Source organism: Drosophila ficusphila, unplaced genomic scaffold, assembly GCF_018152265.1.
Source record: "Drosophila ficusphila isolate 14025-0441.05 unplaced genomic scaffold, ASM1815226v1 contig_198, whole genome shotgun sequence".
NCBI lineage: Eukaryota > Metazoa > Arthropoda > Insecta > Diptera > Drosophilidae > Drosophila > Drosophila ficusphila.
Window position 1 is genome coordinate 4,700,219 of NW_025064092.1, and position 27,688 is coordinate 4,727,906.

The window sequence follows — 27,688 nt, forward strand, 5'->3', positions numbered from 1 at the left end:
ATTTCCATATCTATCGCACCCGTATTCCAATTCCCATTCGGTATTGTTTTGCGCCGCCGTTGTTTTGCTTTGGTTTTTCGGTCTTTGGTTTTCAGTTTTCGGTTTTTCGGTTTTCGTTTTTCGGTTTTTGGTTACTGATTTTTTGTTTATTTTCAGTTGCCGCGCTTCGGTGTTTTGTGTGCCACTTGGCCAGTTAGTCGCTTCGCTTTGTAATTTAGCATTTTAGTCGCCTGTCAACCGCCGTTCCCTTCATTCCGCTCTGCACTTTTGGTCCGCTTTCGGTCCGCTCCGGTCGCTTGGCTCCGCGGTTTCGTTAATTTGTTGTTGATTTTGATGTGATGTGCGCGATTGCTGAGCGCATTTAATTAAAGCGCGTACGTGACGATTGCAGCTGCAATTTCTGTTGCTGTTGCTGTTGCAATTGCTGTTGCTGTTGCTGTTGCAGTTGCATCTTCCGCGGCAATATCAATAGTGTTGCTATCAGTGGCAATTGCAATTGCTGTGGCAGTTGGCCAGTGAGTAATGCACTCGTAATTGGGTCTGCCGAGATACAAAATCAAGCGCAAACATCGACCGGCCAACAGACAATTATGGTCAAAATGTTAGGAGTCTAGTCAGGTTTCCCCAATAATATATGATATGCAAAAATTACTTACTATTATTATTCAGTTGATAACAATCAAATAAATCAATGAATATAAACAAGTAATTCAGTAAATCACACTCGGCAATTGCGCTGTTTAGAAATTGCAACCAGTTTTTAGCACATTTTTTGCACATTGTTTTTACTTTTTGTTAACGAGATTTATGGAAAAAGTAAAAACAAAGTGTTGGTTTATTTAAGAAATTATATCGAATCAGCAATCAGTGGTTCGCAACCGAAAAGTCGAGCAGTTGCATTATCACATTTCGAGCGTCAACAACTATTATTTTGACTGGAGGTGTGCATGTGTGTGTGGTACACACACCTCACACACACACACGCACACACACATGCGCGCGTGATAAGCGACAACTAAAACAACGATAGCAATAAAACCAACAACACAACGGTGGGCATTGATAAACAGCCCGCGACAAGTGTGTAAAACATTTAAGCGCACAGTGGTAATTGCATCATCTTCCCCGGGATTATTTACTCTTCGAATGTCTATTTTGGGTGAAAGTCGTGATTGATAAGCTCTTTTGTCTCCCGCTTATTTTTCTGTCTGTTTTGTCCAATTTGTGTCACTATTGTTCTCCATCTGGCGTCTGTTTTCAATATATTTACATATGTACGCCACATTGTTGTTTTCTCGATTTGCATGCGGACTAGGCGAAGAAAGCTTTTGTCGATGGTGGCAAACAAGGGGGGAAATAAATATAAGTCACCTCTCTGTCAGAAAACACCAATAATGAGGGTACAGTGGTCGCTTGGAAAATCAATATTTCAATATTTAATGGCTAATTCGTGTTGAAACATGTTTAGTAAGTCAATAAATCAAATGTGCCATAAACATTAACTCAGAAATTTATATAGCTCACTTTAAACAGGTTCTGAGCTAAATAGACACAAAATAGGGGGAAAAATGTTTATTTCCATAAGCATAAATATTGGACTTATAATGGGTCACTGCAGCGGAAAAAAGTTTAAGAGAAATCTAATATAAAACACAAAAACATGTTCTGGTTAGAGAATTCAATAAATTGAATACTTAAAGGTTCAATTAGTTTTCTTTTTAGTTAAAATTGAAAATTAAGCTCTTGTTTTGTATCCAAATAGTTCTTATATTAAGCTTCACTTAGTAATAAAAAAGTGACAAATCCTTAGAAATTGTTTCTAGGTCTAATGAATTTTTTTATATGCAAAAAAAGAGTTTTGAAGACTTTGGTTTGCTTTCAAGAACAAAATAAATAACAATTTACTAGCAAGAGTTGCATAAATCCCCCAACACTGATGGGTTTTTTGAGTAGAAATATCAGCTTACAGGGATTGAATTTAACTTTTTTGTTTATAGTTTTAAAGCTTTGCAACCACTGTGCGCCTAGAAGAGCACCCCATAAACAAAACAAAAAAACAAAAAACAAAAAGCCAACAAAGTCCGCAAAAAGAAGCAACAGCCAAAGCGGCAAGAAAACCGATTACGCCAACGAGCGTTGCCGTTGCCGCTTCTGCCGACGTCGACGTCGACGGCGCCGTTGGCGGTGACGCTGGCGCCCCAAGGCGGTAAGCAGAGCGGTGCGCCAAGCGATTTAGTTGGCCGCTGCTGCCCGAACGCGTCTCCCGTGCTTTTTTTTTACCCACTTTTGGTTCGATTTGCCATAGTCCCCATTCCACTGGCCTCGTGTAATTATGATATTTCTCTTGGTGTTACGATTTTATTATTGATTCGTTGGCCCCCGCAAAAAAACAGAAAAAAAAAATCCGGAACACTCCCCCGCGCAAAAAACGATAAGAAGTGGAAGGTGTTGCTCATGTCTTTGATTTACTTTCCACGTAAACTACACCGAACAAAATAATGCAATGATAATACTTGAACATCACAGAAGTACCAAATACAGGTCCTTTAACTAAAAACAAAACTGAAATCGGTCAAGGAAAAAAATTAAACAAGTGGTTAAAAAAAAAAAACTTGTTTTCTACGAACCTTAAAACTTTTGTGTGTAAAGCCTTAAATTATTAAAAGCTAACTAAAGGCTACAAAACTTAAGAAATCCTACGAGTCATGATTGTTAAAAACCACGTGATACGTTTTGCTTAATAATATCAAGTTAAGTTTGAAACTCAAAGAAAAAAATGCCAAATCCAATTTCTTTTCAGTGAAGCTCTCCCACACGAGAAAGATATAGAAAAACCAAAGGCAACAACTCATGAGTGTAAAGTGAAGATTGAAGAATTAGGAAAGAGTGAACCGTGCAGATTTCGAGTGTGTGATTTTTGTTGTTTGTTTTTTTTTTTTTTTGTTTTATAAGTGATCATGGCCGGCGATGCGGAGAACAAAAGGGGCTATCGCACCATATTTCGCAGCATTTCCCAGGTGTTCTACGCCAATGCCAAAAACTCTAGCAGTTCGAACAGCTCCCACAGTGTCTACAACAACAACAATTCGAGTAGCTACAACAACAATAGCGCTTGGAACATCAGTGAAAACAACAACGAGGGAATCGGAAGGCTGACAGTCACGCTCACAAGTATAACACCACCCACAGCCACATGGACATCGACATCGCCAACGATTTCCACGTACACCACAGCCTCATCCTCGGCATCCACAGCATCCTCGTCGCCACTGGCGAGCAGAGCAGCCAGATCGGCGGAGAATATATCCTGCAGCGAGTGTGGCAATCCAGATCCTCATCAGTCTCCCGATATAAATCCCGGAAAAGATCAACCTTTAACACCGCAGATAAAAGATGAAATCAGTCCGGATAGTACAAGCAAATATCTAGAACCAGTTCCAGTTCCAGTTCCAGTTGCAGTTCCACTTCCAGTTCAAGTTACCAATTCTGATCAGAACCAGAAGCTAAGGGCCAGTTCCATGCTGGACTTGACCGCCAACAATCGCCATCCGAATACCTTGAGGGTGAGTTTTGACCACTATGTAATTACCCTTGAAATTGATTGACCCTGGGGGCACATAAAAAATCCATTTAATTGAGATACTACAACCACCTTCCGAATAGTAATTATTGGCCATCAATTATACCAATCCATCAAAAACCGAATAAACTTTGAATCAGCGTTGAAAACGAGGAAGGTCCTACATTAGTTAAATTTAAAAAAAATGTATAGAATATTTACTAAGCTTTTCAAATATTTTCTTTTCATGATTTACAATAAATTTCGGTGTTAAAACTAGAAATACAAACTTATAGATAACATAAACAATTCAGAAAAGGGCGAAAGTCCAAAATGATTGATCAATTGTTAAACGACTTGGTCCGACTATAGAAATTACTATATAAAGGTTGAGTAAAAGGTCCCAATAGAGTGCATTCGAAGCACCGTGAAGATTGCCCTGAAAAAGCCCAACTACTTAAGCGATCTTCAACTGATAACTCGTATCAGCTTGATTTATCGCCGATTCATAGGATTTCCCTGGCCCACGAATTTCACCGGCCCACCGATTTAAACTCGTTTATGGTCCGTTAGCGGTCTTTTATTGGAGGGTTCACCATGAAGAGCTGCTGCCAAAATTTGCATTCCGGGTGAAAGTGAGACCGGAACGGGTTCCAAAAGAGTTTCGTTGCGTTCGAAAAAGAAAAGTTATTTTCCAGTAGGGCAAAATTGCGATGAGCGGGAAAAACACAACGTCCTTAGGATCGTTTGATTCAAAGGCCAATAAGTTTTGTTATTGAAAACTGTGCTTTCTTTTCAGTTGTTGAAAAATTTAGTGCCTTTTCAATTTGTTTTTAGAGTTAGCTTAGTACAAACTAATGAACTTTCATACATTTCGTATTTTAAGCTTTAAGGTTCTGTAATGAGAGTTAATAATTATATTATCTTTATTATCGGATAGTAAACTTTTCACTTGTAAATCATATTATGCGTTTCAAAATATATGTGTCATAAGATGACAAACGTGCTGAATTTCTTACTCCCTTTTTTGCATTTACCTTTTTTACAACTTTGTAGCCCTAAGAAAAATATTTATTTTAATTTGCTTCTTCTTTGTACTCTACAAATAATGTGAGTACATCACTCATATATCAAACAAATAATCTCTTTTAAAAACCTTGGGTATATACAACATTTTTACATTTCCGGTTAATATGTGCGCCATTAAAAATATTTCATAACCCTAACCTTGGTTTTTTTACTTGTCTCGGTCTTCAAGTTTTCGTGACCTATTTCATATAGTTAAATAAAAAATTATATTATTTGTTTTAATGATGTGCTGAAGAAGCTAGGTTTACTGCTTTCAAACGCTTGCAAATTAGGCAGAATAAATTGTGAGGCTTTTTAAAATCTACCATAAATCACTTGAAAAATTATTGGCCATAGTGAATGTGATTTGGAAATGTTATTCCGAGGGGCTGGTCGACCGCACAGGGGCTTCCATTGTACCATTTGGGTTAAGCCCCCTCCCCCAAAAAACCCCTTTTTAACCCATGAGGTGCACTGATGCAATGGCAAAATGCATTGCGCATGGTTTTATTTCTCGGTTTTTTTCGCCTCGTTTTCCGTTGCGTGTTTTTCCACTTGCTTTTCTCTGCTTTATCATCTTTTAGTCGGGCCTCGTTTTCATTTTCATTTTCATTTTCATTGTTATGTTTCGTCTTCTACTTGGCGACTAATTGTAATTGCAATTGCAATTGCAACTGCGGCTGCGCATGCGTTCTTCGAGCGACTTGCAAGCGTTTCAGGCGCGTTTTCAGTGCGGGTTTCGCGCGTCTTTTGCCGCCTTGAAGTTGCAATCCAAGTTAATAAAAGATACTTGGCATAAAGAATAATACCATAATACCATAACTGCCCGAGTCACATTAGCAAGAAATTGCAAAGCGAATTTCTCTGATGCGACTGAAGGAGTATATAAGGCATACACTGAAAGTAAATGTTCTAATTACCTTCTTCCATAAAATAATATATGAAATGTTTTCAAACTTAAAAATGTTTCAATAATTGAAACTCAGGAACTGTAATTAATTGTAATAGCTTAATATTATTTTTAGTTCTGAAATGCGCTTTGCAACGTTTTAAACTTCTTCTGGAATGACAAAAACACACATTTTTTCTCGCTGTGTTGGGATTTTATCGTTTGGTTCGCTGACTGACGAGTGAAACAATTTTGTCATCAGTCAACGGCACAAATACACGTACACCGAGGCGGTCACATAGATACAGTGTGCATTATTTCCATTTGGCTTTATTTATGCATTTCATTTTCTCGCTCTGATTTGCCCCGCACTTCTGGCTCGAAATTTCTCTTTTAATTTTATTTTTCCTTTGTTAATGCAGCGCCAAGTAGAATCGTCGTTCGTCGTCTGATTGACACTTGAGCTGACATTCCCATTTCAATTCGAATTCGTATTTGCGTTCCGATTCCAATTCCAATTTGAGCTTCCGTTCATACCCTCTCATCCCCAGAATGTGTCATTTGTTTCTCACAATTTCACCTCCTCATTTTTTGCTTTATCTCTGCGTTTTTATCTTAAATGATTCTATGAGTCAAGTTTCAGGGGCTCTTCGACAGCGTGTTACTGATAAGAATACATGAAGATGCGATTCAAACGAAGTATCTTTTGTTTTGAAATTTTCCTATCAGAAAAGTAAAATTGAGTTTGAATATTTCAGATTTTTGTTGAGAAGTCTTTTAACTCTACTCTTTCAGCTATAGTATAATCAACTAAATGCAAATTATTTGTATTTACTTATATCATTTATTTCACTAATTTGATTCCATCTTTTTGCAAAGATAAATGCCAATCTTAAGAAACTTTGGGTATATTTAATATTTCTTTTTATGCAAACACATAAAACCTTGATCTTATTAGCCTTGCAATCGTTTAACAGCTTATAAGGGCCATGAAACCACTTAAAAATGAGTACTTTTTTATCGCCTATTCCACACCATTTTCCAGAAATTGTTTTATTTATCAATAATTGACTAATTCCCTGGATTAGATTTTATGCTCGAATAATATAAAACATCGAATGAGTCACACGCGCTGGTCAATAAAAACGAAGACTAATTGGATGTGTTTTTTTTACCAGCAGCTCTTTATTTTAATTTGAGGCGTTGACAAAAGCTGCTGGCTCCGGTCACCCAATCACTCCCCCTCCCCCTTCATATGCCCCACCCCACCACTTTTTCCACTCGATCTATCTGCTGTTGCTGCTGTCGCGCTTAATAAAATTCATTAAAAAAGGAGAAGACCGCGGCCCAACAATAATAATCATAAAGTGAACTCTGAGGCAGGGGCGTCGAAGAGAGGGGAAGGGGGTGGCAAGCACATGCAGCATTCAGCGGGGATTGGAGTTGCCACTTTAACTCTTTTGTGGCTGGAATTATAAAAATAATTATTATTTAATAAATTAAGGTGTTTCTTTTGGTTGCAATAGCGTGTTAGTGAAGTAAGTTTTTGAATGAAATGGATTACTTACTTACTTATAAATTTTGTCTTTATTTATTAGTATATATTAAATTATATAAACAATTTTTTTTTTAATTATTATTTAAAGTATTCAAAAATTATTTAAATATATTTTGGGTGAAGAGTCTTTTGTTTTTATTTATAATGCTTCGACAACACTACAATGCAGTCGCAGTCGCAGTCGCAGCCAACTCATTACCGACCAAAACATAATGCCAAAGACGCGAGTCTGGACAGGGACATAAATGTGGATGTGGATGTGGATGGGGATGTGGATGTGGATGCGATGGGGACTTGGACAGGGCCGTGGGCCAGGCATCAAACAACAACCATCAACCATCATCCACGGGCCATGAGCCGTGGGCCACCCCTTTTAATTCTTTTTTTTCGGGGGAAGAAGGCGGCCGAGGAAGACCCGCATAAAAGCCAAACCAAATATGAGCCGGGGTAAAAAAAAAAAAAAAAAAAAAACACATAAACTGAAAGCGAAAACATGAAAAATATGTTCATAAGAAATTTATTTGCTAACCATTAAGAATGAAAAATACCCTGCGAAAATGAAAAGGATTACAGGACAATTTACCATTTACTAAATAAATAAATTTTTTTTAATTTATTACTTTAATATTTTCTTATTTTCTTTTTGGGCTAATTTTTGTAACTGATGTTAAATTCTTTAGCAGTGATTCAAATTAATTTGTTAATTAAGAAGGTTTTTTAAAACGTTAAACTTGAAAGAAACCAGCATTCTTTCACGCATTTAAAATTCGTATTTCTTCCATACCTTGTGATAACCAACAGTCGATTTCCTCACCTTCATGAATATATATCCCCCGGATATAGGGAAGCGCAAAAACAACAGTTGCCTGCAATGTTGGTCACAGCCTGAATGCATTTCTTTCTTTCGATGTGTGCTACTTGTTGTTGTGTATCTGCTGGATACATTTGATGCCGACGGCAGAAATGCCAACAACAACCACAACAACAATAACAACAACAATTGTGTTCATTGTGCTTAATTAATTTAGTTCAAAGATCAAGCGACCATAATGCTGAACATCGACTGCAGTGCGATTCTTCTGCAGCTTCTTCGCATTCTCGTTCTCATTTTCATTTTCATTTTCAGTTTCAGTCTCGTTTTCTCTCCCTCTGGATTGTTGCTTTTCTCTAAAGATGCATCTTTATCTTTCCCCCTTCTGTATTTGCTTCCAGTTTTGATTTATAGAGACACCGATATTGGACACTTTTTAAAACCAAGTCATATATTTCAAGGATCTAAGTTTAACGTAAAAAGTGCAACAGAAAGCTAAGAAATTTAATTTGAATATTTGTTATTTGCTTAACAATTATTTATATTTCTTTTCAGGATCAGTACATATATACATATAGATTTATTTAAAAGATATCAAATTTCCCCGAAGATGTACATATGCATTGTTTTTCCCGATCCCATTTAAATCCATATAACGAAACGACTAGTTTCATATTCAAAGTACAGCTCTCATTTCCATATCTGAATCGGTTGCAAAAGTGTTGAGAAAAGCAGTATTGTAATCGGTTTACGCAATTGCTGTGTATACTTGAGTGGCGTTTAGCATTCATCATGGTTAGTTTCCCCAGCCTACCTCCTCCTCCGCCTCCTCCCCTTTTCCTTTCCCTTTATTTTTTGCACCCCCACCCTGAATATGAAGTTCCAACTTGGGGTCTCCTCCTCGGTTCTCGGAGACCGTTCTCGATATGCTTAATTAGGCAACGGGCGTTGAGTATAAAAAGCGTCTTTTGTCGCTGCCACGCCCCATCCCCACCCCCCAACCCTTACACACACACACACACACACGTTGTCAAACACAATACACAAATACAAAGTCAGAGGCACACATGTTGCCCATGTTCCATTACACACATGTGGTTCAGTTCGATTCTGTTCTGGGCTTTTGCCTCCCCATCGCTGATCTCTGGCCAACACTAGTCAGCATGGAAATTGTTTAAAGGGTTGTTGCATTTATGCTGATATGAGTAACAGGTGGAGAGTATACCTCATTGATTCATTATACAGCTCTAAATGTGAATTGTAGGATCCATTTGATATGCGTAAATTAAAGTAACATAATACAGAAATATGTTTTGAAAATAAGTATCACTATAGAAAGAAAATATTGATTAAAAAACAAATTTGAAAAGTATTTTTATTTTAAGCTTAAGTGTCTTTTTTGTTTTCTAATTACTTTAGGAACAATTAGCTGGAAGCTTATTTAAACATTCTTATCAGTAGAAAATGGGTAAGTATGTAAATTTCAAAAATGGAGATTCTTAAAATAATTATAACTTTTTAGAGTGTTTGGGAGCCCTTTTTGTAATCTAAAAGTAGGTTTTGGGTTTCTTTTCGCATATAAAAAATACATATAATTCAAGGCATACTAAGTATTATGATTTCGCTTTAGTTAATCAATCTCTCCGCTTTGAATCCCCACTTTCTGGTTAGTTAGTCACTCGTCCATCCAATTTTGACTTGGTGGCTGAGGATATCTACGTATAAGGGAGGTTCCCCGCATTTTGCTGACTAGTGTGGAGTGCTCGCGTTCCCTGGGTGACCGGAGGTCGGCATCGCCATAGCCACCGACTCTTGCCGCCGACGCCGACGACTGACGTCGACAGCGACGTCGACTGCAACGGCAGTCGCTTACGAGGCGGACCGCCGCCGCCGCCACCCAAGAAAATTCTCGGCGGCATCTTGAGTTCAATTTCAGTTGATATTCTGTTAAATTCGCGAACGCGTCGCGCCAGTAGCTCCGATCTGATGGAATAAAAACGCTCCATGCCCAGCCCGATTTCGTAATACTTCCAATCCAAGCTCGGCTTATCAGTGGATATTGCTCGAAATGTATACTTTTTGTTTTGGTGCTCGACTCGAAAACGTGAAGCATTAATGGCTGGATCGATCAGCTATATGTGTGCATAGAGCGGGACTTTGATTTTGATTTGAAATTGGAGAGAAAGTGAGATAAGCGCTGTGAGATAACTGGCTCAAAAAAGGGAAATTCAAGGGGCCAAGCCCCGTTTTATTTATTTTTTTTTTTACCCCACATATATGGGTGTGTGTGTGTTTGGTTTTTTTTTTCTGAATTACTACACATTGTAAACATTCATCATCATTCATTCATTTGTCGCTATCCGCAAATGGACGGCGGTGAATCACCGACATAGGCAAATCCGTAGATAGTTTACAATCACCGATTTCCATGGAGTGGAGGTGGCTGCAGTTTTGGCTTTGTTGTTGTTTCCCTGGGAGCCGCATGGCTTCGTCGGGTTTTATTGACGGGGTCAAGAAGGTCTTGGCCTAATGCCCAAAAGTATGCAAGTCGGGCTTTAAGAGGTGCCCAATTAAGTCGGACTTCTTTGGGCCTCTGTGGTAATTGAAAATAGCACAAAAATATATTTAAATATTTAAATATTTAAAGGGAACCAAGAAGCAAGAAGAAAATCAGTTAAGAAGTTCTCTCATGATTCAATTTTTAGTAAACTTGTAAGCCCTGTCATGTTTTGCATTCAATAGAAATTTTCACTTTTGAATTTACAAAAAAGAAAAATTGAATTTATACAATCAATGGTATGTGCAGTTTTATGTAGAATGAAAATAGAATGTGATATGATTTTTTTAGTCTAGGAATGGTGCTTATATTTGAAAAATGTCTCATAAGTGCTTTAATAATCAACCATTACAATAATAATATTATTATTTAACCATTTAGTGAAATCAAAAAGTATATAAAAGGCAACGTTTTTTCAAATCAAAGAGTTGGGATAAATTAAGTAAATCTGTAAAAGCAAAATTATTTTAAAACACTGTCATGAAGTAGGCTGTGTAGTGTTCAAAATAAAAATTCAAAAGCGTAGTGGGCTGCGAAAACCAAGGCATGGATGTCAGGGGTCTGTTCAGTTCATTCGTATTACGAACGCCGCACAAACAGCACCTTACAATCTGAGTTATTTCGATTTTGCACAAAACACAAAAATTCTAAATTTTCGGAGAAAGTAAAAAGTTGTAAACGAAAGCAATACGAGTTTAAAAAAGGGTGTAAGTTTGGAAGCAGATCGGTCGAACACCACCACAAAAAATTAATATAAAAAAAAACTAGTAAATCGATACACCAGCAGATTTGGGGCCGGAATAATCCATAGTACTTTTTAACCATGAGCGACCTCAGTGACCAAGACAAGACGGAGTTGAAGGAGGTGTACGACCTGCTGTGCAAGGATAGTGCCACCGGACAGATAACCACCGTCGAAGTGAATATCCTTTTGCAGCACCTCAATCGGCGGCCGTGTTCAGCTGAGCTGCACGAATTGCTTTCGCCAAACGCCACCGATGGCAGTGAAATCGTTGATCTCGATCGCTTCTGCCGCATTATGATCCTTGCGGAGCAGGAGGAAATGCTGCTCGAATCCTTCCACCGATTCGATCGCAACGGGGACGGGGTACTGTCGGTCGAGGAACTTCACTTGGCCCTTGAGGAGACGCTGTCGGAGAAGCCGGACCGCTCAACCATCGAGGAGATGATGCAGGAGGCCGATCCCGAAGGCACTGGGGCCATCTCATACGCCAGCTTCTTGAAAATGGCCCTCAAGTACGAGCGGGATTAATTAGGCCTGGCCTGTGCAATGATAAAAGGGACAACGTGTATTATTTGTAATTATAACAGAAATTGGGTGCGGACAGTCGAACCACTTGAACACTAAACAAAATGTCAATAGTGAATAAAATTTAAGGGAGCACAGGGGAATCATCACCCTTGTGACCCAGTGAACAGCCACAAGAATGTTGACCTGGTTATCGGCCTAGTTCAGGGAACTAGCTAGGGAAAACTTCTCTTAGGAACACTTAATTTTGTGTATTGAAAAAGTAGATTGCAAAGCTTGCTAGAAAACAAAATTATATGGAAATGAGAGTTGTTTGTACTAAAACACTTATTTTCACTTTAAGATTGAGATTGAAGCATTTGAAATATATTTTATAAAAGAAATGTAAAAAAAGGAAGAAAGGCTTATTTTTGATTGATTTTGAACCGGTTTTTAACCAAGTCGATAAAGATTAATGGTCCTAGACCGAATAATGACTAATAACGAGAAGATCTTTTTCTGCCTTAATTCTTTTCTTTTTTTTTTGTATCTCTTAAAGTCGTAGCTCTGTTGCACCATTAAACACATACTTGTTAGAATCTAGAGCCTTTGTGTTTAAAGTTTATAGCAGCGTTTTATTGAAATGAGTTTAGAATGAAAGTGTGTTTTGTGTAACGATGAAGAATGCAAAACGTGTTTAAAGCACCTCAAAACCTAACCGGTTTCCCTTTTCCGCCTCAAGCGGATTATGATTAATGGCCGCGATCCTAGATCAGAGAATCCAATATGCGATAAGGCGAAACCTCCCGAAAAATGATTTTAAGATCTACCATCGAGATAGACATGATTTACCCACTTACGCTGATCAAGAGATTAATGTACGGAGCCTCGTTTCTTGGCACCTTAACTCCATTAGGGCCACTCTCGCCTTCCGTTTTGGATACCTGTGCACTCGAAAGAAAATCATTGTGTAGTTACTTTAGAGAGTTCCTAAAAATAGATATATTTACTTGTAGTGTTGAAAAATTCTTTAAAGATCTTAAATGAATATTTTTAAATTGAATAACTATTTCAGAAAACTTTTACATAAAATGTAACTATTTAATAATATCAATTCTATAAATGCAAATGTATTATTATTTCTGATGCTGATGCTCCAAAATTCTTAATCTGAATTCTTCCTTTGTGTTCGTAAATTCCCCCCCGTAGAACCTAGAAAAAGTAAAAATAATGCTCAAAGTGTGGGCTATGCACATTCCATATCCCACATTCCATTTACCTGGCGGCACCTGTGTGGCGTAGGTGAGGAAGTCGGCGAGCGTTACACAATTCTCGGCTGGCCAACCTGTTTCCCATGGGGTTTTCTCGCATCTACCTCTCACCTCTCTTCGCTCTTCTTGTGTCAGGGGCCTTTAATTTGAATTCGAGGGAATGGGAGAGGGGACACGCCCCTCCGACGGACATGGTTTGGTGGATCGGCCTCTGACTCATCCCCGTATATCAACAAAGAAAAAAAAAAAACAAAACCCAGCGCACCCAAAAAGCAAAAACAAAAACAGATTCTAGTGGAAGAAATGCAACCAGTTGGTGGTTAACCCTTTGGCATTGGGAATTTTCTTTGCCTCTGGCAGGGTTTAACATTTTTCAGATTAATTTTCTAATATTTAAACTTGTTCAGGGGAAAATGAAATCCGATTAAAGGTTTTTTGGCTTAAATGATTATTTGAACTGGATAGTAAATACACACATTGACCATTGTTTGGGAAGTTTAAATATTATATATTATGGTAAAAAGATAGTTACAATATCTTCATACCCAGTTTTCTTTACGGAAAAATAATTACAAAATAGGTTGTGACATTTCAATTGGTATACAAGATACTCACATTAAGAACAAAGGGTAATACTTGGATATAGATCTATACTCCTTAACTTCTTCCTTGCTTCGAAAATGAAGGCAATGTGAATGAGGTTGGCTAACCAGGGGTTAAGCTCAAGGAGAGTGATTTGAAGGCGAAGTCGACGTCTTGGGGCCACTTAAGTGCAGAGTGCAGCGACTTTTACTGAGATAATGAATATCGGTGCTTGCAGTCGGAAGCGAGACAGAAAGCTATTGCGATAGAGATATAGATAGAGGGTAGCGCCTTCACTTCAGTTCATACTTTAAAACAGTTTAAACGCATCGGTTTTTCCGTAGTTGTAACAGATGGAGAAAAATATTATTATTATAATATGTTTTCGATTAATATACATTTTCTTAAATAAGTTGTATTTTTAAAGGAAACCTTTTTTAAATAAGCGTATCTAAATTAGTAGGAAAAATAAATAGGAAAGACTTGCCAATTTGTTTCCGTGTATGGTGTTCACTTGAAGACAGTGCTCTCTCGCTATCTCTCCATTTCTTTCTCACTTAATACTAAATTATGACATGACGCAGCGGCGATAAGAGAAAGTAGATCGGAAACAAAGAGCAATGCCACAGCAGGCGAAGGACATCAACGATAACCTCGGCATGGAGTCGCCCATTTACGAGAATCTGCCCACCGCCGCCACCCCCACAAATATAAAAAATCAACCGATTCCGGAGCTGCGAAAGTATTTTCCACGCGAGGCGATCTACGAGAATTTGTGTCGCGGTTGCGGTTATGGGGTTTTCGCCGCCCAAGGACGCTACTGCCATTTCTGTCAGTGCATCGTGAGCGGGGGAGTGGTCAGTCCTCCCCCACCCCCGCCTCCTTCTGCCCCGCTCTCTCCATCCGAGAGTAGTAACATCTACGAGAACATCTGCGATTTGTGCCGTGGAATTTACAGCGACAACGAAAGGTGCCAATGTCAAAGGGCAGACACACCCACTGCCTCACCTGCTGCCACGCCCACAAACACACCCACACCGACACACACGCCCCCGGTCAAGGTCAAGTCGCGCACTCTCTTGGGCTATTCCAAGTCCAGTGCCGCGACCTTGACCCGTCTCTTCGGCTCTCTTAAGCAGCTCAACCGCTCGTCGTCGCTGCAACGCAGGATATTCCCAAAGACCCCATCCAGCAGTTCGGGCTCCGGTTCCCTGGAGATCATACACAACGTGGACGAGGTGTTCCGCACCCAGGAGACCTTTGACCTCCAGCGCATTTGCGAGCTCAAGAGTCAAATGCAGCAGCAACTTAAGAGCAGCCAGAGCGATCAGCACATCTACGGGCGGGTAAGAGAACCCGAGGATAGCAAGCGAGAGCGCAAGAAGCCGCGCGTTTCTCGCATGCGACTGCTGCAACAGGATGAAAAATCGGAGGAACCTTCATCGGCGTCCTTGTACCTCAACGAGAGCATCTGTCAGTGGATGACATCATTGAGGCGGCAGGTGCATCAATACGAGGAGGCGGGGGCGTGGCAGCAGCCTAAGAGCGTGCCACCGCGAGAGCGGCGAACCGAAGAGGTCACGGTCACACTGCGAAGAAGCAAGGACAGGAGCCAAGAACAACAAGAGCACCCGGACGAGCAGAGCATGGTTAAAGACTTTAAGAGAAAGCTGCAGCTAAAAATGGAGCCTATGGAGCCACCGGAGCCAGAGAAAGAGCTGCGACGCTGCGCCATCACAGCGGAATTTGTGAATGACTATCTGAGTGCTCTTAGCAAAGAGAAAGCAGAGCAGCAACAAGTGGCATTAATCAAAGAGCAAACCGCCGCCCCCACCCTGCCCCAACTCTCTCTCTTCCGCCTGATGCAAAGTCTCGCTCTGTCGACCACTTTGCATGTGTGTGTGCGTGGCTTCCTCAGCGCTCATGACAAATCGCTCTGCCAATGGCTAAAACAACAACAACAACAAAAGCCACTACCGATCAGCGGTTATCGCCGTCGACGGAGAGCGCGTGACTCAGTTTGGGGCGATTGGCGCCTGTTTCTCTTCTTTGGTGATCGGTCGGTTTCATTTTCGCCAGCGATTTCAGAGAGTGACGACGTGTTGTGTGCTGCTGCGCCGTCGCGTCGCGCGATTCGAAGTCGAAGTCTCAAGCGGAGCGTTAAGCGAGTGCGAGAGGGAGAGGAAGAGGGTGTCAGTGGGGGCGAGAGCTCCACCACCATCATCAGCAGCAGCAGCAGCAGCAACGAAAACAACAATAAAAACAGAGCTTTGATGGCAGCGCCAAAGCCAAATGGTGAGGCAGAGCGCCCCACCAGCAACAATAACAACTGCAGCCACAACAATAACAACAACAATAATCACAATGATGACAATGAAAGCGGCAACACCAACAACAACAACAACAGCAGCAGCAACACCAGTTGCAATGTCAGCGAACAACAACAACAGCAGCAGCAAATTACTCAGGTCAACACTCATTAAATAACAACAACAATCAAAAGCAAAATTAAAAGGCACAGAGAAAAATACAGAAAAATATTTGAAATAAGTGAAATAGTGGCTTATCAACAGAATGCTTCAGAATAAGTTACTTAAAAAATAAAACACACCCACACAAGGAAAAATCCATTTACAAAACGATCAATTAAGTGATAAAAATGTGCAAAATGTGATTTGACAGTTCAATTTCCAAAGCAACAACTTCCACAACAAGTTTAAAGCCAAATAAATTGAAGTTAATTCTAATTAAATTCTAATTTTAACATGTGCACTTTCTATTGCCAATACAACTTGTTGGGAAGTTCGATCGATTAACTCCATAAAAAATTAAATAATCTTGATAATCATATCTTGTAGATTTCATCAAAGATAACACATTTGCAATACCTATTCCGATTGAAAGTAATTATTTGACAAACAAAAAATCATGTGATAAAATTGATATGCCACTACATTTTTTTTCTGTGTACTCGTTGTTGTTGCGTTTCACTGCAGTGCGGAATTGGCTAACGGTTCGCGTACGAAAGGGATGCCAACGTTCGATTGGCTATTGAAAAACACAAAAACAAAACAAACAAACTTATCTAATTAAAAACAACCATTAAACAATGCAGAAAATGTGGAGGAAAACAAACAAGTTTGCAATGAAAACAAAAGATAACTATAAAATAATCAGCGTTTAATTAACGTTCTTTTTTTTTTTTTTTTTTTTCTGAACCAAAAAAATGTTGCCATATATAAAAAATGTGAAATTACCATCATTCCGCGCATAAAAGTTGAATATGATTGTAATTCCTAGCACTTTTTATGGAGTAATTTATTTTTTTTATGACTAGCTTATTAATGATAATTTCTGGTTAAATTCTAGAAGGGGAAACACCCCTTAAAAATGTTGTTGCTATTTTACTTAATTTGCAAATTAAGTGCTTTAAAGCATTGAAGTTAATAAGAGCGACTGAATAAATAAGTAAATTAAACTCGTTCTGTAAATTATATTTGATAACATGTGAAACGCAACAACAAGTGAGGATGTAATACCAAAAATTGTTGAAAAACAACGTTTTTTTCTACCATAAAATTTCAGAATTGCGTAATAAAAGTTCGACGTCCCGCGCCAAAAGTTCCCGTTCGAAATCCGAATACTTCATTAAGTAATCCCCGCCAGTCGGAGGAGGTGGATGTCAAGCCAAATGGTTTGGAAAAGGATTTAACCAAGGAAAATTCTTTTGCTGAGGAAAATCCGGATCGAGAAGAGGAGGAGGAGGAGGAGGAACCCATTTACCAAACCATTTGGCAGTTTAAAACTCTGGAGCCCGCCGATCAGGAGATTATCGAAGCTCTGCCAGCGGAGGGTGAAGATGATGACGAGGAGGAGGAGGATGAAGATGAGGACGATGACGAAGTGGAGGACCTGGAGGACTACGACGAATCCCTGCCATCCGATGCCGATGCGGATGTGATGGCTCTCCAGGCAGCAGCGGTTTTCGCCGCCGGAGTTCGCCACAAACTATCCACATCGACGCTGACCAAGCGATCCAAGCTGATGCTACCGACGCCCCTGCCCTCGCCCACCGCCTCCATGGATCAGGGTGCCTGGGAGACGGACATGGAGTTCATGTACTCAAGGGAGAGCAAGGAGGAGGAGGAGACCCTCAGTTTGGGCAGCACGGTGACCAACAGCACGGCGACACTGGGTTCGATTAGCAGCACAGGAAGCTCAAGGTTACCAGGGTTACCACCGAAGGACTCAGCTGTGGATCAGCCACCGCCAGTGGTGACCCAAATCGTACCGCTCGTGCATCCGATCCTCAGAAACATCTGCATCTTCTACAGCCTGAAAGATCCGAAGAAGTACAGCGCTATATTCTACGATTACCAGCGATCGCTGGTCCACCAGCGTTTCATGACCCGCATTCGTCGTCCGGCCCCACCTCCTCCGCCTTCCTCCTCAATGGTGACCCCGATTCCACCAATGGTGCAGCGAAACGACGACAGCGGTTGCAGTTGCGAGGCGGAGGACCAGGAGGAGCCCTCCCACCGGAGCCTTCCCATTCCGCAACCGCTCAAGGAGGAGTGGGAGCGGGCCGTTCTCGCCGCGGGGGCGGTCGCCGGCAAAAGGGGCGTGGCACCGCGAGCGGGACGCAAGCTGCGGGTCCGCTCCAATGCGCTATTGCTGAACACGGATTCCGTTTTGGCGTGGCGGGAAACGCTTAAGGATGTCTACTGCTGCGAGGACGAAGAGGATATGGTGAGTGGGTGAAGCAGGAAGTGTCCTGAAAAGGGGGGAAATATTATGTTATAACATTATATTTTTAAAATAATATTTACTAATTAAACTTCAGGTCTTAATTGGTATTAGTTTTACTTCTAGAAAGCCTTAATTTTATGCATTTAATCTCAAGTTCCTTTTCTGAAAATATTACTCAGTTAAATTTTCTTATACATACAGTATTTAGGATTATCTTTCGTAAACATCTGCTAGATGTTTTTTGACAGAAAGTAGGAAATTTTGGTTTAATCAAACAAAATATACATGAAAAGATGCCATTGAATAATTTGCTTCATTAAACAATCAGTGATAATCTTGAGTTAAAAATAGTTGAGAAGATATTTCGCATCAGCGTCAAAGTCGTGACTTATATTTTATTAACCTTGATTAAATGAATCCCAAAGATTGCATTCTTTGTTCTTTAATCTGTAAAGAGAATATTGTAATCTACGTTTGTAAAGTATTGTAATATTCTCGCGTTTTTGCGCTCTAGATAACATTTTTTTCTGAGTGTACTCTTGTCACTCGCAATTTGCCATGTACGTTCTCTCTGTTTCTTTGCATGGCCATTGTTTCCCCACTTGTCACTTGTCACATCAATTAAACTCGGCAAATGTATCTGTATCTTTGTATCTTTGTATCTGCATATCCCTTTCTCCACCGGGCGCAACGGTTCGTGCGATTGTTTTAGCCGATCTATGCGAACCCCTTCTCCGGGGGCTCAAATAGTTACCCAACCTTCCGTTTGGGGGAACAGTGCACCCAAATTTGTTTTTGTCGAAAATACCCTATTCCCTTTGGGAGACCGTGATTAGCTAGCAAATTGCATGCAGATTTCTGAATAAAATACAATGGTATACTTTATGGGAATTTAATCAGCACGAAGATATAAAAACTTTAAATTTATATGCATTCCTTTCCATTTTTGTTATATGTGATTAAGATTTGAGGAACAAGTATTATACCTCATAAATACTCCTGCTATTTTAGTTTTAGTAGTAACTATTTCTTTTTAATTAATTACCTAATAGTCAAACTGAAACATCCGCATGAGAACGAATATAATCCAAAATATATTGCATAAATATATATTTTTTGGAAGGCATTGTTACTTCCTATTTTATTTATATATTTTAAAAATATATACTAAATATTACACAAATATTTGACTTACCAAATGCGACTTACGTTTTGTCCAGAGCATTTTCGAGTCGACCGAAAATGTATCTTCTAGTTTGGCGTACTTGGCTTTTGATTGCACTTTGTTTATAATGCATATCGTACGAATGTACGATACCTGTAGGTATGTGCAAATTTACAAACATACATTCGCAGTATGTACGTACGTGTGCTGCTTTCTGCATAATGTATTTTTATTTATTTGCCTCTCACGTTTTTTTGTTTTCTGTTTGCTGCATTTGCCGCTGCATGTGAAATTCCATAGAAATTCACAGGGAGAGTTCATCCCTCCCCTCCCCCTTTCGCCCCCACGCCCCCATTTGATACTCCGCCCCTGTTCCCCTGAGCCCCAAAATGTTGATTCACATTTCGCGAACGACAATTATTTATTTATTTTGTTTTTATTTATTTTCCTCTTTTTGGCTTGCATATATTCTGCCGTAATATACATATCCATCTGTGTGTGTTTGTTGTGTGTGTGTGTGTGTGTGCGTCCGTCTATAGTTAATTTTTTGATTTTTGTTATAAACTTTGGCAAACCGGTTTTCCGCTCGAGGGGAGAATCTTGTTGCTAGATCAGCTTGCTGTCTTTAATACCCTTATTGAAGGGTATGATATATCTGATTTTCTATGACTTAAAGGCAGTTTTGGAAAGTCAATCGAAGCTTGAGAGTTCATAAATTATAATTTAGAAATATTTTGAATACATTTATTAGCTTGGAGACTAAACTTTTCATAGGAATATAAAACTATAAATATTTTCGGAAATAAAATATTCTTTCTATTTGTAAATATAACGAATATGTTTTGGATGTTATTTATTTTTCCATTTTGATGGAGACTTTGAAGTCGACTTTCTGCGGTTTTTTGGGCCTTTCATATGTGTAATTTCCTGCCTCGAAGCTTCGTTCATCGCATTTATCAGCATTTAATTGGTTAATCATTAGTCAAATATTTTTGTAACTCTTCTTCGTTCTGTTTCCCCCTGGAATTCGTTTTCCCACTCGGTTTTTATATTCTCGCTGTTGCTCCTTCTTGGAACCTTTGACTAAGCCACCAAATTTTATCGCTTGGATTGTAAAAATCGGAAACATAACGGAACTTGAGTGTTCCATAAATAAGTCCCGACTTAACGATATGTGTGTGGATATGTTTACTCGTGCAGATTCATAAGATCAGACTTAAATGGGGAATTTTTGTTGCATTTAAAGCTGATTTAATTAATTTAACCAATATTTCACAACACAATTTTAAAATATAAAACAGTTTCCCAATCTCAAGAGAATTCTATTAACTATTGCTTAAAAAAAAGACTTTTCGAGTGGTCCTATAAGTTGTGTCAAACTCAAGGGGCAAAGTAGATTTATTTGGTTTGTCAACACTTGGGAAACACGATCTCAATTGGTCTTAGATTCGAACGGAACGCCAAGATTTCAATGAGTCGAGTGCCCACGCAGTCAAAAAAATTTGAAGCCATTGAGCCGAGTTTTTGGGGCTTTTTTTTCTTAGTTTTTTTTTTTTTGGTTTGTTTTGGCAAAGGAGGGGCTTCAAGGCAGCGGCGGCGGTGGAGCTCCTCTTCTGGAAACCATCGAAAGCAAACCCAAAACAAAAAGGTCAACTGAGCCGCCTTTGTTTGGCTTTCGGATCATTTGTTTATTTTCCGCGGTTCGTTTCGGTTTTTTCGGTGTGGCTTTTTTACAGTGAATCATGTGGCGAACGGTGCGATACATATGTAGATATGGACGCAAGATACAGATACTGTATCTGCGGGCTCGCGAATAAAGCAAAGCAAACACATGTACTAGTCGAGGTCGTATCAATTAAATCGGTTGCCTTCTTTTTCGGCATTATTATTGTTACCATTTGGGCGCACATACATTTTTTTTTCGTATGCAGAAAAATACTTTTTGTTTAGTGTTTAGTTTTTCGTGTAAAACAAATTCGAAAACTACGCAATATTTCCGCTATTGTTTACGCTCGCAAAAACTCAAAATACTGACACTCGCACCGAAAGCCGAAAACAGAAAACAAATTAGCCAAAACAAATTGAGTCTAATCAGTTCGAACGGCGTGGCTTGACTCCAAATTGTCGGAATTATCAAGTGCTAATTGGGGCTGAACGAAAATCCGATATTCATTGCCCAACGATCGATTTCGCTGGAAAGACATATGGACGCGGCTTTCGGTTTATTTCACATTTAAAGTTTAGTTTGTTTATTTAACTTTTCGTTTGTTGATATTATATGCCCATTTTCCACGATGTTCAGCAGGGGAAAACCAGACAATCAAGGTACACTTTTAATTAGGCACAATCACTTTTTACAAAGTGAATGTTTTTTATTTAATGGCAATGAATTAGGGTCACCTAACATTATTTTTATAATATTCCAAATAATATTGGATATATTTTTTATATTTTTCGTACAATAAACCGGGGTCACCAACACTATTTTTAGAACGTTATAAATTACCTAGATAATTTCAGATAATTTTAACGTTTTATTTTATTTTAATATTTAAATGTTTCTCGTTTTATTGCTTATTATACATAATATGCAATCTTGCATAATTTTCTGTATCTCCTATGTAGTTTCTTCCGGTATTCTGGGAATATCGAAGATCTATAAGGGACTTGCTTGTTGAATTTACGTACCTTGTTGAGAAGGCAAACAAATGTGGCTCCAAACTCAATTCAGGGGAACTCCAGGTGCCAGATTGGGTTTGCTTGCTGAACATTTTGAGGATTTCCCCCGCAGGCCGACTAGCTGGAACTTCTGTTTGACTATATGCTACAGTGAAGCTTCTATAGAAAAAATACTAATAGATATGTGCATAGAGTTTTTTTATTCAGAAGTCAGTAAAATAATTCTGTAATTTGGCTTTGTAAATGAAGGAAACGAAAATACTTTTGATTAGAATATATTCTTATTAGAATAAAATAATTCGATTTTATAATAATTATTAAACTATTAAACTGGAAATCAAATAACTCATTTTTACTTAGTAGAGTTTTCCCGTAGACAAAATATATAGCATATCCCCCTCCCGCCATCAAAAGTTTTATATGTCGCCGATAACCTGAGGATTTGTTTATGCCACCGTAAACAGAGTTGGGTGGCGGGGAGGTGTGGAGAGGGGGTGGTGCCAGCTGGTGGGCGGTGGGCTGAGGGCGTGGTGGAATCGTTAAATGCATTGGCTGCGACACCTTCTACCGGCACTGTTCGATTAACCGTTATCTCGGACGCTTGCATTTACTTTATTTTATATTATTTTTTTTTTTTTTTCGTTTTTGTACCGTTGCGCGATTTCTTACAAATCGAAATCAATTTCTTATCAGAATTGTTTCTGTTTCTGTTTTGGTGTTGGTGTTGGTGTTTGTGCTTTTATTTGAGTACGGTTCTTCTGTTCCGTTCCGCTTTCCGTCCGGCCGGAGAAAGAGATAGCGTGCATCGCAGTTGATAGTTCGCAGTGGGTGTGAGGGAGAACGCAATAGAGCAGCGATAAGACATGGCGGGCAGATTCAATCCCAAGCGAAGGCAAACAACGGTGAGCGATGGGTGGAACCCCAAACGGGGACCCAGGAGAAGAAGAGAAGGGGAACTCCCCCCGAAGTAATAAGAATTCCGATACGAACGAGAAAAAAAACAAGTTACTAAAACCAATTCGAGTGTTAGATACCCTGCAGAAAAGATAATGCTTAGTTATTACCAGCCTAGAGGATAAAGTATATCTGGAATTTTCGAATCATTAACATTCCATTACGGAAAGGATTATAAGACAATAAAGAGTAAATTTTCTAAAGAACATCACCCCTGTAATATACCCCTAACTAGTTTTTGTAATTGGTATAACGACGAAAAGAAAAACACAGAAATAGATACCGACAACGGCACGAAAAGCTGCAATTAATTTGCAGACGTTACTCGGATTGTTGGATTGTCGGATTGTGTATCTCAATTGCACGCTCGCAGAGCTTCTAGTCTTCTAGTCATAGATTGCCCCCAACTCCTCCGAAACTTGAATATTTATGCGCTGCGTGACTCCCCTTTGTGTGTCTTCCAGATTGTGCCAGTGACTGACATTCTGCGGGCGCAGCAGATCCAGGAGGACAATGAGGTGCAGCAGACGCAGCAGACGACGATTCTCCAGCGCTTCAAGAGCGTCTCCATTGGCAACCTGCTCGATCTTCCAGGCGAGGATGACAAGAAGTCCATTAAGAACCGCATGCGGATGAAGTGTGAGTATTTTCAAAGATCTGCAGCTGGAGAAAGCATTGCGGAAATGTTTTTTTATTTTGGTCTGAAAAAGATATCGGTTAGAGGGTATAATATTTATAATATTTATGAATTCCATTTGAAATGTTGGGCAAGGTCAAAGATGGTAATTTTTTTTTAAATTAAATTTCTTAAAGGAGTTTAATCGCAAAGATTTAAAGCATTTTTTTAAAATGGTTACATACACATGAGGAAATATAAACAAAAGTGTACAATTTATTTTGAATTTATGTAAACACGTACTTGACTGAAAAAGGCACCAGTTTTTGTTTGGAAGGCTTAAATTATACATAAATAAACTCCAATAAAACCAGTCCAAAGTATCAGCTTCAAACAACTGTTTAAATAGTAATTGAGACCAACAATCACACAATTTTGCAATTCAGTAAAACTTTTTGAGCAGTCTTAATAGGAAGGCAACAACAAATAATTGGGATAATAGGAAATTATTTTTGTTGACATGCAAGTTAGAATTCTAATTCCAATTTAACAATTACTACGACCCTAATTAGTTAGTAAGCGCAATCAGGAATGAATTTATGTCCGCTTGCAACATTTAGTCATCGGCGGAAAGTGTCTCCAACTTCTTTTGCCATCGATGACTTTCCTTCAAGTGAATTGGCCACTAACCGGTTAAAGGAGGGCGCCCGACTGTCTGCAGAGATACTGCTGCTCATGGAACTCCAGTTCCAAGTAGAAACCACCAAGGCGAGTGGAAAATCCATTTGCAATGCACCTAAAACAATTTACTTTCAAAACCAAATAATTACAATGAAAAAAATATTAATCTCATTGAACAGAATATTTTACACATTTTTTTCATGGACCAAAGATTCATTTGTTTTTTGTTTATTTATTTGTATATTAATTTTAAAACATTGATTATTCAGAATTACTTACTGAAATCGTAAAAATATTCTTTCTTTATTCAAACCATTAAACCTATTTAATTTGAATCAAACGTTAAATTTATAGCTCAAACTTTGGATGAATTATGGGTTATTTATCTTGAATTAAAATATAAATTAAAATGTCCGTAAAATTTGTTGAGTGCAATAGCAGCATTCGCTGGCCTTTTAAGGTCGGTGTGGCCCACACAGCGATCACCTGAGTGACTGGGGACTTCTATCTACGGATAGATGAATGGAACTGCGAAGACGAATAGCAGAGTCTCTATCTCCCTGGGATTTCGTTAATGAAAGCTGGTTTCACTTCTGTGGAATGGGGGTCTTTCTGTATACATATGCGGCTGCTGCTCTTTTCGGATAATGCAAATGAGTCGCAAATGATTCACAATCTATGTATGGCGAAAAATGCCTTACTGACTGACTGTCTGACTGACAAACAGACATTCCTGGCTGAGATTTATTCGCGTAGGCATACAGTTTCATACGCAATCCGCTGGCAGACGGGAGTGGCTCAATATTCCTGATCCTCTCTAGTTAGATGTCGAAAAATTCCATCCTAATCGACAGGCGTTTATCGCAATGTAGTTTAATATCTTTCCAGCTAATGAAGCAATCATTTAATAATTTCTTTTTTTCATATTTGGATGTCCAATTCCGAATTCAATGCAGTCGCCGTCAACAGCAATGTGTTTCGCATGTAAGTAGTGCTAATCAATTATGCTTAAATCGGTTAAGACAACATTTGGAAGTGTGAAGTGTTAGCAATAACTCTTTGCTATTTTCTTAACACACTACCACAAATGTTGACCTTTAACCCTGCGAAATGGCATTTAAAGCGTATTCTCCCACAAGAACATACCTAATAAAGTTCACTTTTTGCAGCAATCGTTCGCCGAAGAGCGAAAAGAAGTCACGTGGTCGCCGTGGTCAGGTGAACAGTCTGTACATGGATGAGCAGAAGTATCCATTGTTTGCCGCACCATTGAACACCTTGGAGCTCAACATGACCGATCATCCGAATGTTCCCCGATTTGTGGTGGATGTGTGTGCCTATATTGAGCAGTCCGAGTGCATTGAACAGGATGGCCTGTACAGGGCATCCGGGAATAAGGTGTTGGTCGATGAGCTGCGCAAGAAGCTGACCCACCTGTACGATCCCCGCTGGCTGCAGACGGACGACATCCACACGCTGACCAGCCTGCACAAGCAGTTCTTCCGCGAGCTGACTGCTCCACTCATCACCCAGGAGGCCTACGAGCGTCTGGGGAGGAGTCTCAACGACGACGCCGCCATCGAGCGGATGAGCCTGGCCTTCGACGACATGCCGGAGCCGAACCGCTCCACGCTGCGCTTCCTCATCAAGCACTTGACCAGGTTAGTGGTTATGCAAAAGGGATCACAGAGAAAGAGGAATATAATGCCCGCATTGTCTCACTACTGTTCAAATGTGAATAACTTGCAAACAGAAATATCTCATGAATCACATATCATCTAATAGGGGTTTTCCCTCGTATATAATTTATTACACACATATCTTTTTTAATATTAATAATAATATGTAGTAATATTAATAATAATAACATCTAGAGAATCCATCCTTGTCGTCTGTTCAAACATGAATTACTTGCAAACATAAGTTGGTAAAATCTCATATATTACATATCAATTTATTGGGGTTTTTTCTCCTATATAATTTATTACATATACATATATCTAATTATAAACTTATAATAAAAGAGAACAACCAGAGAAAGTTGGGTATAGGGACCTTTATAATTTACAAAGAGAAATCTGTGAACCCCTTAGCACATATTAACTAAATAATAAATAACTAATTACACATATGTCTACTTATATTTTAATAATAATAATAATCAGAAAAGTAGAATAAAGGGGTACTATTATACAAATATAAATAACTTGCAAACAGTAAAATGAAAAATCTCGTGAATAACACACAAACTATATAATTTATTACTCATTTATCTAATTTAACGTTAATAATAATAACAAACTGAGAAAGAAGGGCATTGTCACACCACCTTAGTCGTCTATTCAAAAATGAATAATTTGCAAATAGAAACCTGTGAACTCCTATGAATCACGTAGTAACTAATTGGGGGTTTCCCCTTCTATACTTTATTTTCTTACACTTTTATCTAACTTGTGTGATTTTTTTCTTCCAGAGTTGCCGCTGCCAGCGCTTCGAATCGCATGCCGTCCACCAATTTGGCCATCGTTTGGGGTCCTTGCCTCCTCAGCGCCAATCAGATTCAGTTGGACATTGGACGCATGAACATGTTGGCCAAGGTGCTGATCGAGAACTATGATCGCATCTTTCACGCGGACAACGAGCGCCTCGTTTGCTAGGCAGCCGCCCCGCCCCCTTAGCTGCCACGCCCCCCTTCTCCACGCATCACAAATGCAGTAAACTGCAGTAGCATCGATCTAAGTGCCTCAACAAAACAAACATCAACATCACATCTCCACCTTCTCACCCAACTACGTTTAACATCATAATTTTTTTTGTGTTTTTTTGTGTCAGCTTTAATTCCATGTTTTCCTTCGCTAATTTTAATATTTTTATTACTTTATTTATTCATTGGCAATGGGCGTTTGCTTCGACGAACCCATTAAGAAAATACTTACCAAAAAGACAGTAGACTAAGTTAATACTAAAAAGGAAAGCAAAAAGCCGCAAGATAAACCCAAGTATAAAACGACGAACTGCGTGGCGGTACAGTGAGCACTGCCTGCGGCCAACCCAATAACATGACGGTATATTATTTTTTTTTACATCATACATGAGATGTGATATTCGCTGCAAGTTGCAAAGCGTGAATATAATGTGTATTTATAAACATTGATGAACCATATAATAAATATAATAAATATACGAATAAAGTCCAGTACAGTAGAATAGGCTACACATATTTTTTTGTTTAACGATGCTTGGAGTATAAAAGCCAAAAAATTGTATATTTTCTATCTCAATAAATATGAAGAAAATTAA

The 27,688-nt window shown here is 39.1% G+C and overlaps 2 protein-coding genes across 10 annotated transcripts; both read left to right on the forward strand.

Annotated features, from left to right (window-relative positions):
* The first annotated feature begins 17 nt into the window (after positions 1-17).
* On the forward strand, positions 18-27,688 carry LOC108094345 (probable Rho-GTPase-activating protein 7). Of its 7 annotated transcripts, none has more exons than XM_017194924.2 (7): positions 18-40; positions 2,953-3,563; positions 17,130-18,293; positions 23,556-23,730; positions 25,345-25,372; positions 25,558-26,049; positions 26,862-27,688. In XM_017194924.2, the coding sequence occupies exons 2-7, from the start codon at positions 2,958-2,960 to the stop codon at positions 27,043-27,045; spliced, it is 2,649 nt and encodes an 882-aa protein (XP_017050413.1). In that variant the 5' UTR covers positions 18-40; positions 2,953-2,957; the 3' UTR covers positions 27,046-27,688. The 7 variants fall into 7 exon arrangements, with proteins under 7 accessions (XP_017050413.1, XP_017050384.1, XP_043063518.1 ...); XM_017194895.2 differs by lacking the exon at positions 18-40 and adding an exon at positions 402-515; XM_017194909.2 differs by lacking the exon at positions 18-40 and adding an exon at positions 604-618.
* Positions 11,005-11,888, forward strand: LOC108094382 (calmodulin-like protein 6). Of its 3 annotated transcripts, none has more exons than XM_017194962.2 (2): positions 11,005-11,149; positions 11,227-11,888. In XM_017194962.2, the coding sequence occupies exon 2, from the start codon at positions 11,266-11,268 to the stop codon at positions 11,713-11,715; it is 450 nt and encodes a 149-aa protein (XP_017050451.1). In that variant the 5' UTR covers positions 11,005-11,149; positions 11,227-11,265; the 3' UTR covers positions 11,716-11,888. The 3 variants fall into 3 exon arrangements, with proteins under 3 accessions (XP_017050451.1, XP_017050443.1, XP_017050436.1); XM_017194954.2 differs by having other exon boundaries at positions 11,006-11,149; positions 11,211-11,888; XM_017194947.2 differs by having other exon boundaries at positions 11,009-11,149; positions 11,230-11,888.

Bases quoted from the DNA above. Each gene is read 5' to 3' on its own strand.
- LOC108094382 (XM_017194962.2), top strand. From the start codon at position 11,266: ATGAGCGACCTCAGTGACCAAGACAAGACGGAGTTGAAGGAGGTGTAC.
- LOC108094345 (XM_017194891.2), top strand. From the start codon at position 14,165: ATGCCACAGCAGGCGAAGGACATCAACGATAACCTCGGCATGGAGTCG. The intron at 25,373-25,557 runs GTAAGTAGTGCT...CACTTTTTGCAG, and splicing joins AACAGCAATGTGTTTCGCAT to CAATCGTTCGCCGAAGAGCG. The intron at 26,050-26,861 runs GTTAGTGGTTAT...TTTTTCTTCCAG, and splicing joins CTCATCAAGCACTTGACCAG to AGTTGCCGCTGCCAGCGCTT.